General features: G+C 48.9%; 1 protein-coding gene across 1 annotated transcript in view; it reads right to left on the bottom strand.

Annotated features, from left to right (window-relative positions):
- The window catches only part of kdm4b (lysine (K)-specific demethylase 4B), a 48,318-nt gene that overhangs the window by 4,145 nt on the left and 28,323 nt on the right, over positions 1-15,850 (bottom strand). The window contains exons 7-18 of the mRNA XM_084473354.1: positions 15,358-15,461; positions 13,698-13,835; positions 9,921-10,117; positions 9,238-9,509; positions 8,796-8,995; positions 8,483-8,582; positions 7,666-7,826; positions 7,081-7,282; positions 6,099-6,175; positions 4,384-4,439; positions 3,960-4,068; positions 112-306 (exon numbers count right to left, since the gene is read on the bottom strand). Of these exons, the coding sequence (XP_084329480.1) occupies positions 112-306; positions 3,960-4,068; positions 4,384-4,439; positions 6,099-6,175; positions 7,081-7,282; positions 7,666-7,826; positions 8,483-8,582; positions 8,796-8,995; positions 9,238-9,509; positions 9,921-10,117; positions 13,698-13,835; positions 15,358-15,461 (1,811 nt within the window). The remainder of the gene's footprint in view (positions 1-111; positions 307-3,959; positions 4,069-4,383; positions 4,440-6,098; positions 6,176-7,080; positions 7,283-7,665; positions 7,827-8,482; positions 8,583-8,795; positions 8,996-9,237; positions 9,510-9,920; positions 10,118-13,697; positions 13,836-15,357; positions 15,462-15,850) is intronic.

Below are 15,850 nucleotides of genomic sequence, written 5' to 3' on the forward strand. Positions count from 1 at the left end.
ATTTTTGGATCAAAGTACACTACCCAAACAATACCTCTTATAACTAATACACACACACGGTCTTTTGTAAACATCTCCCTTTAAAAGGGTCATAGGTCAAACACCACGTGCCTTCTCCACTGGACTCTGGACCTTGTGCTTGTGGCAGGTGACGGACACGAGGTAGGGCCAATCGGCGGGCTTGATAACCACGCCGGCGATGTGCGCGCACGTGACGTGGAAGGAGGTGGAGCAGTTGTCGTGGGAACACTGGATGCAGGCCCCGGCGTTGGGCTTGTCACTCCGGGTGTGGCAGTACACGCACTTCTGCAGGGACGGACATAGAACACAACGAGGATTTCAGAATGAGTGCGGTCGGGTTGGGGTGGAGGTCAGGATGCAGTTGGGGATACAAGTGTCGTTCATGCTTTTGTATACAAAAATAACCACAACTTCAAATAAACACACACACACACACACACACACACACACACACACACACACACACACACACACACACACACACACACACACACACACACACACACACACACACACACACACACACACACACACCTGAGCAGAACCGTTCTCAACTGTACTTACCCTTTAATGCCCTGCTCTACCAGTGGGAATCCATCCGCTCACCCTAGCAGTGTTAATGTCTGGCTCTAACAGTTGAGCTACACTGGACCACGAATGACACAGAGGCCGTGCGAGGTCAACATCCCTTGAGATCCGCCCCACAACGAGAACCTATGGGAGTCTAGCCCGTCCATCACCACCCCCCTCCACCCATCGTTCTTCAAAGAACAACCTCATTTGCGTGCATTTCCATTCATCAACGTCAGAATAACACGATTCATATGTTCCGCACGCAACCACCGCAGACACAAGCACGCACAAAGCGCTCGTTTCCACGGTGAGACAATGGGGGAAACGGGGACTCTGGTGACAGCCTCAACGCTACCTGCTCAAAGTCCCTGCACACCGGCACGAGCCCACTTTCTCCGACGGGATCGTTTCTGTCACCGTCTGTAGTTCCCTGTCTCCAGTCGTCTGTTGGGTGGAGCTCACAGCCATCTTTGCTATTCTTAAAAATCTAGACTTTTTCTTTGGATTCTGAGCCACCCCACCAGCACCCACTTTCCATACAAACACACCGATATTCAGATACTAGTTAACATTCATGCGGCGGTAGTGTGTTTACCTCCTCCACCCTGCCGTCGAGTCAGGATAAAAACTTATGTGTGGGAGAAAATACAAAAATCGCATTAACAGCGAGGGTGGATTCTGCTGACTGAAGCACACGCACCCACGATGTAAAGCGCTTTGGGTGTGTTGAAAGGCGCTATATAAACGCCGTGAACAAACTAATTCATTAAAAACCTTCAGTGTGTGTTTGACCCATTTCGGTTGAAGCGACAACAACAAACAAACAAACAAAAAATGGATCCAGTGAAGCCAGAAGACGACTCACCAGAACCGCCGGGACTCAGTCAGGCTCTGCAGTCGAAAGCACTCCGACAAGGCAGTGGACTGAACACTTATAAAACATAGATGCTAGTCTCTCATCCAGTTCTCCCTGCCTCTGAAGTCTTTTGGGCTGCGTACAACTAACAAGTCTCTCTTGAATAAAAAAAGAGCTGAATGGGCGCGCCCGGGCTTCAGTCACTACTGAGCCTTTCCGGCGTGCTGTGCAAACATGCTTTTTCATTCCCGGGTTTGAACTGCGGCTCTGATTCATATACAGATTGGCAAATAAGGGCCCTCTCATCTCTGACGGCTGAGATTCAAGAAACCTGCTTTAACCGGTCTTTATGCCACCACTGAGTCGCTCTCCTATCAAGTTCCATTTGTCAACACACTCTCTCCACCACCCCCAACCCCCCTTTCCCTCTCCCCCTCTCTCTCTCTCACTCCTCAAAATCGGAGTGTGAAGCGTGAGAAACATGCTGTTATTTGAGGAGTGGGATCATTATGGCACCCACTATTCCCTGTAGGACCAGAAACAGACTTGGCAGTTCCATCGGACTACAAATGCGTGTGTCCCTTGAATTTCTCTTCCCACCGTGTCTCCCTCCTCCCCTTCCCCAGCACACTGCAATGGTTTCACTCCATTGTTTGAGCCGTTGGTGCATTCCAATGGTTGCTTTTCAACTGTATATTATCATTCGTCTGTCTGACACAGCCCACACACCTCGCTGAGGTCTCTCTCTCTCTCTCTCTCTCTCTCTCTCTCTCTCTCTCTCTCTCTCTCTCTCTCTCTCTCTCTCTCTCTCTCTCTCTCTCTCTCTCTCTCTCTCTCTCTCTCTCTCTCTCTCTCTCTCTCTCTCTCTCTCTCTCTCATAAAAAAATCTTCATCAAAATGTCAATACTTCATTTGGGCGAGGTGACGGAGGAGAATGTACGACAGGCTCTCAGCGGGGCCCCTGTGGGCGATGTCTCCCTGCCTGGCTGACAACTAATTGACTCTTCTTGCTGGGTAAAGCGGCGGTTCACACAAGGTGGGAAAACAAGCGCAGTCGCAGAGGATCATGGGAGAAGAGAGGGAACTGGCAGGTGTCACTCTGGGGTGCTGGCGCTTTGCCACTTTTGATTTGTTTGTCGCGTGCTTATTTCCCCTGGCAGCTTTTTTTTTTTTTTGGTCATTTCCTGAAATCGGCACTAGACTTGCTAGCCGAGTTTCCTCAGAAAACAGAAGTCGCACAATGGGTTGGTGCCCTGCCTCTGATTGTGCCCAGTCATCTGTATCATGGCAACAGGCTTCGACGAAGATGGACACAAGCCGGTGCCCACCGGTTCTTTAAGGGACCGTTCAGAGGGAGTGGGAGTGGGCCGGGGTCCAATTGCTCGTAGATGTTGTGACAGAGTGCCAGGGAGCCTGCTGCTCTCTGTAGAGGAGGACGAGGACATAAGACCAACATAGAGGGAGGAGAAGAAGGAAAGACGACGAGGAGAGAAAGGAGAGCAGGGAAGGAGGAAGGGAAGGGAGGGAGGATGGGGGAGAGCCTAAACATGCGGCAGCAATGTGAAAATTTCGTGGCGCTCACGGGATCGATACAGTTCATTTGACACATTGAGAAATGACAGCTGATTATTCTGCCGCTCTGCTCCACACATCTATTTCCACAAAACTACCAGCCGTCCTTCCGTCTATCCATCTATCCATCCATCCAGCCGAGAGAGAGAGTGTGGCAGGAGGAATGACCCACAGAGAGGTGTGGGGAGAGAGACAAAAACTTGAAGAGAGTGACAGGATGTGAAACGTCGGGGAGGAAGTGAGGGAGAACAAAAGCAAACAAGTGGAGAAGCAAGTGAGGGAAAACTGAAGTGGAGGAGGAGGAGGAGGATGATGATGGAAAGATTAATAAAAGACTGACAAAAGCATGCTGTTGCTATGGATAATGTGGAAGAAGACCATAGCATTAACATTAACAAGAGCACAGTTATGCTAAAACCAGGCCAGTCGACACCCCCGATACAACTGTCAGAGTGCTTGGCCAAGACAACACCACCAGTATGTGCATCGGTGCATTTAACGTTGGTGTATGATTTCCAATGAGAGTTGCTTAGGACACTGCTGTCGCCAGAGGGCCCAAACCGGCCTCAGCCCACCCACCACATCCATGGTGGTAGAACAGTATATAGGACTGAATGTTTGCATAAAAAAATGTAATTATGCAATAAAGAGCTCTCCTCCTCATGTCTCCTATGGTCACGGTGCATTGAACCCTACACTGCATCAATTAAACATTAAGAGAGTCAGACAGAATCCTTTTAAAGTGCCACCCATAAAAACAACAAATCAAACTCGGTACAACTTTAACTCAACCCAAACGTCATTAGTACCATACACCTCGATTCAAAGTGACCGACAATCAAGGATGCATGTCGACAATGAGCGCGTGTGCGTTTGGCTTCACACTGAAGGACATTGGGAGTTGAACCCAGCGCCTCTCGGCGGGTCTCGAACTCACCAGGCTCTTGCGCGTGTCCGGGACGGCGCCGACGTCCACGGGCTCCCTGTCGATGGCGTTGACGAAGCGCGCCTCGGCCACGGCGATGGCACAGATGACGTGGACCCACCTGCCACAAGGGAGGGGGCACAGACCACAGTGAGGATGGTTACAGGGTCGAAGCCCAACTGGTCTAACTGGACGGCACTGACTGATGTGTGGAGGTCCATGTAGTGACATTATCTTCATCATCACATTTAATACTCTGTGTGCCTCCATCGTCACCATGATCTGGTATGTTCTACGCTGGAGATGTTTCGCTTCCAACTATTTTATTAAAATGATTATTTATCATTCCTTTTTTCCTTATTTGGATACTCTTCATGTTGAATCTATACGGGACACATCTTTCTGTCTACTGGGTGTAATGTGTAACTGGGTTCACCTGTTGTCCACGGTTCTCTTCAAGGCTCCGCCCCTCAGGTTACACAGACAGCACTCCTACACATCACAAGGACCATTTATTAGGATTGACTTTACTTATTCAGCCGCAGAAATAGGCATATCAGACTAGTCGCCTAAAAAGAAAAATGTGGTAGATCTGAAGGCATCTAAACACTGTATAAAGTACTCTCTTCCTCCAGACGATATGAGGACCTGTGTCAGTGTGTTGACGTGTGGTGTGACTCCCACTGGCTGGCCATAATTCATCCCAGCCTGGCTAAAATGCAACAATGTTCAGGGAGGAGGTTTGGTGAATTTAATTAAGTCTGGCCGTTAATTACCCCATTATGTATTTTTTCACTAATTTCAAGAAACGCACCAACCACCGTTTCAGGGATGGAAGCCACTCAAGCAGAGAACTTTAAGTGTGGACCCTGTGTTGATGGGAGTCACTGCTTAGACACTCTGCCGCTACTGATCTCGATCGCTTACCACAGCAACCATGATTTATATTAATGGAAAGTTAGAACTGTGGTTAGAGCTGTAGAGGAAATTAGCTGTCACGGTTGAAAAATATGTTGAATATGAAATATGACACACACACACACACACACACACACACACACACACACACACACACACACACACACACACACACACACACACACACACACACACACACACACACACACACACACACACACACAATATGACAGAACTTCTATCAACAATATAAACAATATAATAATGACAAAGGTTTTAAGATGCAAGAAACGCTCTAAACTATTGGGTTGGAACCATTGCGAAAAGGTCCGCAATAGGTTATGGGATGAGGAGTTCCTTCACTTGTTCACAAAAAGAATGTACACAGTCTTTATACCTTTGCCTTTTCTTCTGTTTTCCAAATTATTTTTTGGCCCGAATCAAACATATTCTGGTCACGACTACCTTGACGGACGATTGGCTTGGTTCCAGGCTTAAAACTCTTTATATAACAATTTTACGAAAAGTGGACGGTATAAATGCATGGGAAATATACTTCTGGAACCAGAGCTGTTAAAAAAGGGGGCGGTCACTGTTACGCTCTATAGACAGGGCCCATTACATTTGCTCATTAGAAAACCATTATATGGACATGTTTGTATTTCTCCACTCGGTAAATAGGACTCACATACTATGCATTCATATCATCGAAGACTACAGTCATTTCATCCTTTGAGGTTTGGTGGCAGAACTGTGTTCAGGTCCTGTGTTGTGATGTCACAGACGTGACATTAGGGATGTTGTTTTGATGTCATATAACTGAGTTCAAGTTCCTTTTTGTGATGTCACAAAAGAGATTTTAAGGTTGGTGTTGTGATGTCACATGAAAGCTCACGGTAAGGGGTTGTGATGTCAAAAATGAGTTTGAGACAGGGGCTATGATGTCACAAATGGGTTCGGGTTAGGGGTTGCGATGTCACAAATGGGTTAAGGCTAGGGGTTTTAATGTCGAAAAATGGGTTGAGGTTAGGGGTTGTGATGTCACATATGAGTATAGGCTAGAGGTTGTGATGTCAAAAGTGAGTCCGGGGGTTGTGATGTAAAAAAATAGTTTGGGGGTTGTGATGTCACAAATGAGTTCAGGGTTGCAATGTCACAAATGAGTTTGGGTATGAGGTTGTGATGTCGATGTGCGATGTGATGTGTGTGTGTATGTGTGTGGGGTTGACTCACCACCGCCCACGCCTCGGCGACACACCGGGAGCAGGTCCAGGGGTTCTGGACCGTGTCTGGCTTGACTCCATAGCAACCTGCCAAACACAAACACAGAGCTCACCACCGACATCGCAGCTGCAGCACATGAAGTTAATATATCTGTCATGAGATTAGAATGGAGACTTCCCTCATCAATCAAGATCAAGATGAGCAGTGGACTGACATGTTGGAATAAGAAACCAACGCAGTCGGTCAAGGTCTAAATCGTGATTCCAACCTCATTCTACATTTCAAGAGGAGGGAAATCTTTTTTTCAAAAGAGAGGAAGGTAGGAATCCATTTTGGACAATGTCCTTTTTAAATGAGTCCAGCATATCCAGAATAAATCTAGGCGGACACGCCCACTTGTGATGGCACTAAAACACCGGAAAGGGCAGATTGTTAGACGGAGAACAACGTTCTGTGGGTCTACTCACTGGTGTGGATTTGTGACGTTCGACAGAGGACAACTTTCTGTGTTGCGGGTCTACTCACTGGTGTGGATTTGTGATGTTCGACGGAGAACAACGTTCTATGATGTGAATCTACTCACTGATGTGGATTTGACATGGCCTATGCGGGTCTACTCACTGGTGCGGATAACGTTCTATGCTGGTTCTGTACTCACTGGTGTGGATAACGTTCTATGCTGTGGGTCTACTCACTGGTGTGGAAAACGTTCTATGCTGTGGGTCTACTCACTGGTGTGGATAACGTTCTATGCTGGTTCTGTACTCACTGGTGTGGATAACGTTCTATGCTGGTTCTGTACTCACTGGTGTGGATAACGTTCTATGCTGGTTCTGTACTCACTGGTGTGGATAACGTTCTATGCTGGTTCTGTACTCACTGGTGTGCATAACGTTCTATGCTGGTTCTGTACTCACTGGTGTGGATAACGTTCTATGCTGGTTCTGTACTCACTGGTGTGGATAACGTTCTATGCTGGTTCTGTACTCACTGGTGTGGACCTGCAGGCAGCAGGAGGTGCAGCGGAGCAGCAGGCTGGTGCCGTCCTCCCCGATGTGCGAGCTGGCCGGGAGCGGCTCCGTGTTGGCCGCCACGGCGCTGAAGCACATCTCGGGAACCAGGGGCCGCGTGTGGCAGCCGTGGCCGGGGACGGCCGGTGCGTGGGGGTCCGCGAGGAAGAGCTCCTGGGCGGGCTGAAGAGGGGGGGGGGGGGGGGGAGAGCCGTTACAAGCCGTTCTGAAAATCTGCCTCTTCTGACATCACACGTGGGTGTGTCCACCTGGATGTGTGCTGGATAGATCAGTCTACCAGCCTACCCAGTGGACTGTAGCAAACTTTGCCCCTCTCTCTGTCATACAGCTAGGTGGACACGCCCACTTGTGATGTCAGAAGGGACAGATTTCCAAAACGGCTTGTTACGGCTAATCACACTCAAGCCTGGTGTGTATAATAGGTCACCTTTAATATCCACCTCACTTTCTCGTTCGGTCGTGCTTTTAGTGAACGCTATGCTGCTCCTGATCTAGCTGTAGTGTGCTGCATGGAGCTCTGCCGAGTGGTGGCGGTGCAGTCCTACCTTGGTGTATGGACAGAACAGGGAGCAGACCGCACAGTAGGGATCCAGGTTGGCCACGGCTGCGTTGAAGGCCTTCTCGGCCAGGAAGTTCGGCGAGCGGTTCTGCCACAGGTGCTCGTTCTTTTTCATGTCGCCCTCTAGTGGCATGGAGGGGGATAGCTCTGTGTAACACAGGGGTTTTCCGGCATGAGTGGAAAGCTCTGATATCGAACAAATACATCAGTGCTAATGGAAAGTGTTGATATGGAAAATATCAAAGGAAGGAAAGAAAGAAAGAAGGGGAGATCAATCGAGAGTGCGGGAAAGAGGTATTGGATGAAAGAAAGGCATCCATTATAAAAGCATGAGCTTCAGCACACCTACAGCGTTGGCTGTGGATGGTGAGTTGACGCTGGGGGAAAAACAGGGGAGACCCGGAGGGGATGGGTGAGATGGGAAGGAGGCCAACAGTAGGCTGGAACCATCGCATCTCACCAGACAGAACATCTCTGGTGTCTCAACTTAGGAAACCCCAGAGGCAGACAGTCATCCAAGATACAGCCATTGATTTTCAGACCAATGCATATGATCCAAATGTCAATGGCACCCTTCAGTCTAGTACTGTATGACTTTTAATCTGTAAATTTATATTTGAACATGGGTTTCTATTGAGTAAATGTGTGGATTTCTTTGATGAAGGGGATTATGAAAAAGAAAAATCAATGGGTGTGAATGGGTTAGGAAAGGCTGAGAGATGCACAGACCGATAGAGAGGCTGTAAGATGAAATCCCTCAAAGAGCAAGTGTGTGTATGTGTGTGTACGTGTATGTGTCTGACCTTCATCACTGGAGTGCTCTTGTTTGACGATGGAGAGAGGCGAGCGCTTCGGCGGCTTGGTGAGGGGGTGACGTCTGCTCTTCATCTTGGAGTAGGAGGACTGTAGGAGGGCGTGCAGACGGACACAGGGACACATCACAGAGCTGCTTTAGTCTTTATTCAACACGGCCACAGAGACGCACAGGAATAGCCCTTATTTACAGAGTGGTCGTTCGTTAGTTGGGGAGGGGGAAACCATGACAACACGTTGGAAACGCATTCTCTGCTCCCTGGGTGGGGAAAATAGAACCGGATGGTTTGGATGTTTCTCTACCTGGGCGGGGTCCATTGACGTCTCCGTCTTACAGGCGTGTAGGGCGTCGTCTGCGGGGATCTTGATGCTGGCCTTGGCGAACTGCTCGAAGGCGTCCTCGAACGTGTTTATGGGGATGGCTTTGGAGTACGACTTCTTCGGGCGTCTCTGCTTCTTCTTGCCCGTCTCCTCGGTCAGGTGATGCATCGAGACCGAGGGCTCTGGACAGGAAGCAGAAGGGGGGGGAGGAAAGGGTTAGAGATGGATGACAGGACGGATGGCTGGAGTAAATACTGGACAAACGACCCCCTTGAAGGCCCCTTTTGGTTTTAAACATGAATTTTAAAAGAATGCTGTAGATTAGAGGATAGACTCCAGAACAAAGACATGCATAGCATCAAAGCTTCCATTGGCTCGCATGTTAGATGACGCATTGTTCAAAAGCATCGAAGCATCCCCTCACCGTCCTCGTCCTCGTCTCCCGGTGGCGCCAGCAGGGCGGCCGCGGCCCTCCTGGCGGCCTCCTCCTTCTCCTCCTGCTCCTCCTGCTCCAGGGCCTCCAGGGCCACCATGGCCTCCCGGGCCAGCCTCTCGTCGCGCTGCTGCCGCCGCTGGGCCTCATGCTCCTCCACCTGCCGCTGGTACTCCTCCGTGTCCAGCTCCACGCCCTCCTCCGTCAGCACCTTCACCTCGCCTACCTTCAGCCGGCGGAACTGGCTCTTCCTCTGCAGGGCCCTGGGGAGGAGGAGGGGGAGGAGGAGGAAACGAGAGTTTTGGTGGTTTTACATCAAGGCACTTAAGAGGTTTCTCCGTCCAAGAAGACTTACTTCTGGGAGGCGGAGCACAATCAAGGCGACAAAAAATGCAGGAATAAAAATTGAATAGATAAAATAAATCAAAACAAAACATTTAAAAAGTACAGGCCATATCTTGAATGTGTCGTATTGTCGAGGGATTTAATTCCTAATTCTAAATTAAAAAATTTGCGTCGCTGTCACTTTATACATTATATTATACATTCTCCTCCAGGGACCAGACCATTTTCGAGCAACACCAATTGACTCGCTTGAGAACTGAACCCCTTATCATGGTCGTCGGCCCACTCTGGGCCCTCACGTTGACCCTTTGACCCCGTGACCGGCTCACCTCCGCAGCAGGTTGGCGCGGTGGATGATGCGGCGCTGCCGCCACTGCTCCAGCTGGGCGCTGTCCACCTCGGTGGGCTTCAGGTGGTCCAGCACCGTGGTGTCCTTGCCCTGCTTCCACAGCTCATAGCGCTCAGGCTGCAGGCAGCGCACAAACACGTCCATGGAGATCTTCACCATGTCCTTACGGCACGAGCACTGTGGGGGGGGGGGGGGGGGGGCAGGAGGAGGAGGAGCATCCAGAGGGTTAGCCATGTCCAGGCCACTTTATTCTAGTGTAGGACAGCCCAGGATCCCTTAGCACTCTTCAAGGTCACAGAAGGAGGAATCCCTCCTTCAGTGTTCCTTCTCAAGGTTTCAAAGCCCTTGGAATCATGTCAAGGCCCTTGAGAAGGGGGTTTCAAGGCCCTTGAAGTCAGGTCAAGGCCCTTGAAAAGGAACACAGAAGAGGGATCCCTCCTGCCTTCCCCTCTTCTGTGTTCCTTCTCAGTGTTTCCAGGCCCTTGAGAGGGCTGATTTATATGTGCTATTGAACCCACACCGTCGTAGAGAGCATGGGTCGAGTGAGTCACATCCATACGGCTTGAGGAAGAACTAGTGTAGATTGGGGGGGGGGGGGGGGAGAGAGAAACACACACACACACCAGCAGTTTTATTTGCCCGCGTTGTGCCGTATGTTCAATTACTGGGAACATTCCCCGGCTCGGGGGGGGAATGAGAGCAGCGTGGGGGGGGGGGGGGGGGGGCACAGGGAATGGGATACAAGAGACAAGGGAAGGGAAGGAGAGAGAGAGAGGGAGGTTGTAGCCTCTCTACACGTCGCTAGAAGACTAATCTCCGTGGTACATTTCATCTGGGCAGCCGGTGCCACTCGACACACACACACACACACACACACACACACACACACACACACACACACACACACACACACACACACACACACACACACACACACACACACACACACACACACACACACACACACACACACACACACACTCTCTGAGACGGTACGACAGAGAGACAGGCGTGAGAGTGTAGGGGGATGCTGGGCTATGGTGGCTTTCACTATAAGAGCAGGGGAGCAGGTGGAAACGGAGGCAACACCGCCCTGCACTGATGCTAGCCTGCCTTGTAGCGCACACATTACCCCACCGAAGCCCATCTGATGTGGTTCTTTATGAAACCATTAGGCGGTTATGGAGATGTTTGCCATCCTCGAGGGGAGTGGGAGACTTGCGCTTTGTTATTATGTGATTTAAACTTCATGAGCTTTGGGAGGAGGGGGGAGGAAAACACATCCATTGAAGCAGACAAAGTCCCAGCAAACAGAGAGCCTCTCAAGGCATGCAGCCCAATGAGGCCTGAAGTATAGCACAGCTCCTAATGAAGCTTAATGCCAAGAGGCCTGATCAAACTAACAGGAACAACTGAGCTAGCTGCTAACAGCCCTGGTCAAACTAACAGGACACACAGAGCTAACTGCTAACAGGCCTGATCAAACTACCAGGACCCACAAAGCTAACTGCTAACAGCCATGATCAAACTACCACAGCTCCTAATGAAGTTTAATGCCAACAGGCCTGATCAATCGACCAGGACCCACGAAGCTAACTGCTAGCAGCCATGATCACACTACCACGATCCATGAAGCTAACCGCTAACAACCATTATCAAACAACCAGGACCCACGGAGCAAACTGCTAACAGCCATGATCAAACTACCAGGTCCAACTGGAGCTAACCACTAACAGCCATGATCAAACTACCAGGACCAACCGGAGCTAACCACTAACAGCCATGATTAAACTATCAGGACCAACCGGAGCTAACCACTAACAGCCATGATTAAACTATCAGGACCAACCGGAGCTAACCGCTAACAGCCATGATTAAACTATCAGGACCAACCGGAGCTAACCGCTAACAGCCATGATCCAACTGCCATGAACCATGAAGCTAACTGTAAACAGCCATGATCAAACTACTAGGAACTGTGTAGTTTTCTGCTATATTGGAAAAATAAGAACCAGGAACTAACTTTTGTCCACAACTTTTAAAAAGCATCAGACATTTTAACCACTAATATAATTAAGCAATAGATCACGACAGGCTGTGGTATGTGCTCATTATACCAAAGTTTAGGGGGTTGCCCTTCACTGACTGAACATTTCACTGACTGAAGTGATCTATTGCTTTTATAAAACGGTTACGTAAGTATGGCGAAATGAAAGTCATATACACCCTCAATTTAGAAAAAGCGAGAAAAGCATTTTTTTTTACGAATACAAAAAAGTGTACGGAGGTTGCTATGCAACACACGGTAGCGTCCTTCAGAGAGAAGGCTAGGCTAGAGACGGTAGCTTGGTTCGCCGGCAATTTAGCCTACTATCGAGTTCACTCACCGTGTGCATATTGCTTTACAACATTTCCACCCTCTCCAGCAATCAACATATTTTTAGGCTTCAGTGAACTATGCTATTGCTTTTATATATAAATAAACAACCGTTCAAGTTAGGCGCGGAGTGATACTGAACTCTGTAAACTGAACGGGCATCATAGCTGTATGTATACGTTCAATATACAACAGTTGGGAACCAATCAGATCGCTTGATTTAAACCACCCGTTTTATAATGCAGCCATATACAATGTGCCTCAAGGCCTAAATTATCGGGGAACTGCTGCACATTACCGACACATCCAGGAGTCTGCAACATCCACATGACATAGCAATGTCGTTTCAGAGCCCTGTCACATATGTGTCCACCATAACAAAGACATGACAGCAACAAGACGTCCACCTAGATTTTGTGGACCACTGTCTGAGTGTGTAACCTCTCAGTATCAGGCAGCTAACCTAGCGCCCCTTTGATTCAAATAAACCTGTAATTTCTTTACTTCTGAGAAGATTGTGAGCATCCAAAAGTATACAAATAATAATAATAATAAAAAAATATTTTTTTTGCGATCAGCACAAAGTAATTCCAAATCAAAACCTCAAACTAAATGGAGTCAGTCATTTCATGTAACACGTCTTCCATCTTCTGAAAAAAATGGGGCCGTCAAAGAAATGGCATTACCGTGTCACTTGTTTTCAACTGGAGTTAACAGTTCACAAACCACCAGTCAACCAGCATAGCCTCTACACACACTTGAAAAACTGACAGACTCGGCAAAGGAAACCATCGTTCACTACCAGATTAGATACCACTGGGGACAGAACCTTGGTGTTTGTGTGTGCGTGCATGTGCGCAAGTGCATGCATGTGTGCGTGTTCTGCTTGGGGCTGTCAATTTGTGGACCCACAGCAGCAAGACAGAGTTGACCAGAGTGACCCAATCCGTCGCTATCAGACTCCCACAAGACACACACACACACACACATGTCTGAGAATCACAGAGTGAATGTGGAGAGAGAAAAGAAAGTGAGAAAAAAAAAGTTGACAGGAAGCTGGTGGTGACCAAACTCCTTTCTAATAGACAGTTGCTCATGCTGAACAAACTAGGAGGGCAGCAGCAGAAGCCCTGCGCGTGTGCGTGTGCGTGCCGAGATTTCTCCAGTACGGCACCAAATAAATCAGACATGCAGCCAAGCAGAAAACAAGTGGAAGACATTCAATTAAGGTGAACATGGGTACCAGAGAGGGAGGGGTGGGGGAGAGAAAAAGAGGGAGCGCGAGGGACAAAAAATGAAAGCTTAGTTTGTAAAAGCTGAAGAGCCAATACTTCCTTTATCTGAATGTTTTCCCATCTGTCTGGGATTTAAACGCCTCACCTGGGTGGCCATCTTGCCATAGTCGACCCAGCGTAGCGTGGCGAAGTTGGTGGACTCGGCACAGTTGAAGCCGTGGTTGAAGCCCGCGTGGTAGCCGTAGGGGAAGGTGATCATGAACTCTCCTTCGTTCTGGGTGATCTGAGGAGGAGAGAGGGGAAACTACCGGTTATAACATGTCAAATTTATAACATTTGTTCTGGGTTATCTGAGGAGAGAGGGGAAACTACCAGTTATAACATGTCAAATTTATAACATTTGTTCTGGGTTATCTGAGGAGAGAGGGGAAACTACCAGTTATAACATGTCAAATTTATAACATTTGTTCTGGGTTATCTGAGGAGAGAGGGGAAACTTCCGGTTATAACATGTCAAATTTATAACATTCGTTCTGGGTTATCTGAGGAGAGAGGGGAAACTACCGGTTATAACATGTCATATTTATAACATTCGTTCTGGGTGATCTGAGGAGGAGAGAGGGGAAACTACCGGTTATAACATGTTATATTTATAACATCCATTCTGATTTATCTGAGGAGGAAAGGTTGGAAAGTTGGAAAAATATAAACTCGACAAGCGATCAACGCGCTGCACCGAGCACCGAACCCCTGCTCCACTTTCCCTCCCAGCGATCCTGAATAAAACCAAGGCGCTGACAATCTCCGCTCCCCGCCGCCTCGTGGAGCGGGGCGGCGTCTGCAGGCAGGTGCAGGAACATGTTCACTGTGATAATGACACCCCAGGGGAGAGCACCCGGCGGGGGGGGGAGGGGGGCGGGGGTCGACTGGGGTTGCACCGTACCTAGTTTAAACCCAGAAAACTTTTTGTGCTTTTCTGTACTTATTTCCTCTTATTCTCCCTTGTTATCGCTGAACCCCAGGAGGGTCTGTTGTTTTTTTTTGTCTTCCTATTACTTTTTTCGCCCGGGGAACACAAACAGAAACGAAACGGGATCTCCTGAAAATGTATGCCAAGGAGTTGTGTTTCTGGTTAATAAGAGGCTATTCTGATACAAGAAAAAATGTGTTTAAAGAATGTATACATTAATGGTAGGGTCTTCCGTTCATGCCCTCGGTAGACTAGGTTGGCTGGTGATGAAGCAAGCTCCCTGACCCATAGACCCATAGACACTGCATGGTGGTTGCTACAGTCATCTACTACTAAGTTACTTAAAATGTATTCTGTACAGAGGGCATCCTTGCAGCGGTATCTAAAGATCTGTAGTGCAGCAGTAGTGGTGGTAGAGGTGGTGCTGGAGGTAGTGGTGGGGATGGTGGATGTAGTGGAGGTGGTGGATGTGGTGAAGGCGGGGCTTGAGGCAGTGGTGGGGATGGTAGACGTAGTGGAGGTGTTGATGGAGGCAGTGGTGGGGATGGTAGACGTGGTGGAGGTGTTGATGGAGGCAGTGGTGGAGATGGTAGATGTAGTGGAGGTGTTGATGGAGGCAGTGGTGGAGATGGTAGATGTAGTGGAGGTGTTGATGGAGGCAGTGGTGGGGATGGTAGATGTAGTGGAGGTGTTGATGGAGGTAGTGGTGGGGATGGTGGACGTAGTGGAGGTGTTGATGGAGGTAGTGGTGGGGATGGTGGACGTGGTGGAGGTGGCGGCAGTGAGAGTGGCGCTGGCGCTGGTGTCTGTGTGGGGCGGCGGAGGAGGGACTCACCCTATCGAAGGGGATGCTGTATTTCTTGAGGATGGACGGGGAGATGAGGGTCATCTTGTGTCTCAGGAAGGCGTCGCAGCCCTGGGAGCTGCCCGGGAAGAAGCCTTCAGGGACAGACAACAGACAAATGTTACACCAAGCAAGTCCTATGGGGTACTTAGTAAAGAGGAATAGGGGGGAACATGAGGAGCAGGAGGGAACATGGGGAGCAGGAGGGAACATGTGGAGCAGGAGGGAACATGGGACCGGGTTGAGGTGTTTTGACCAGCAGCTGAAAGGTTATGGGTTAAAATGCCAATGTTTCACTATCTGGGAGTCACATCTTAAAATAATTCACTTTGATTGCAGCCGCTTTGGATGCCGTTGGATAGCAGAAAATATCACAATAAGTAACAGAATATGAAACACAATTTTGTTTGGGAAGTGAAGATGACCAAGAACATTGACATTTAAGAGGCGGGTAATTAAATGAGGAAATGGAGGCAGAAGCCAC

Source organism: Micromesistius poutassou (genome assembly GCF_964030765.1).
Source record: "Micromesistius poutassou genome assembly, chromosome: 9".
NCBI classification, from domain to species: Eukaryota; Metazoa; Chordata; class Actinopteri; order Gadiformes; family Gadidae; genus Micromesistius; species Micromesistius poutassou.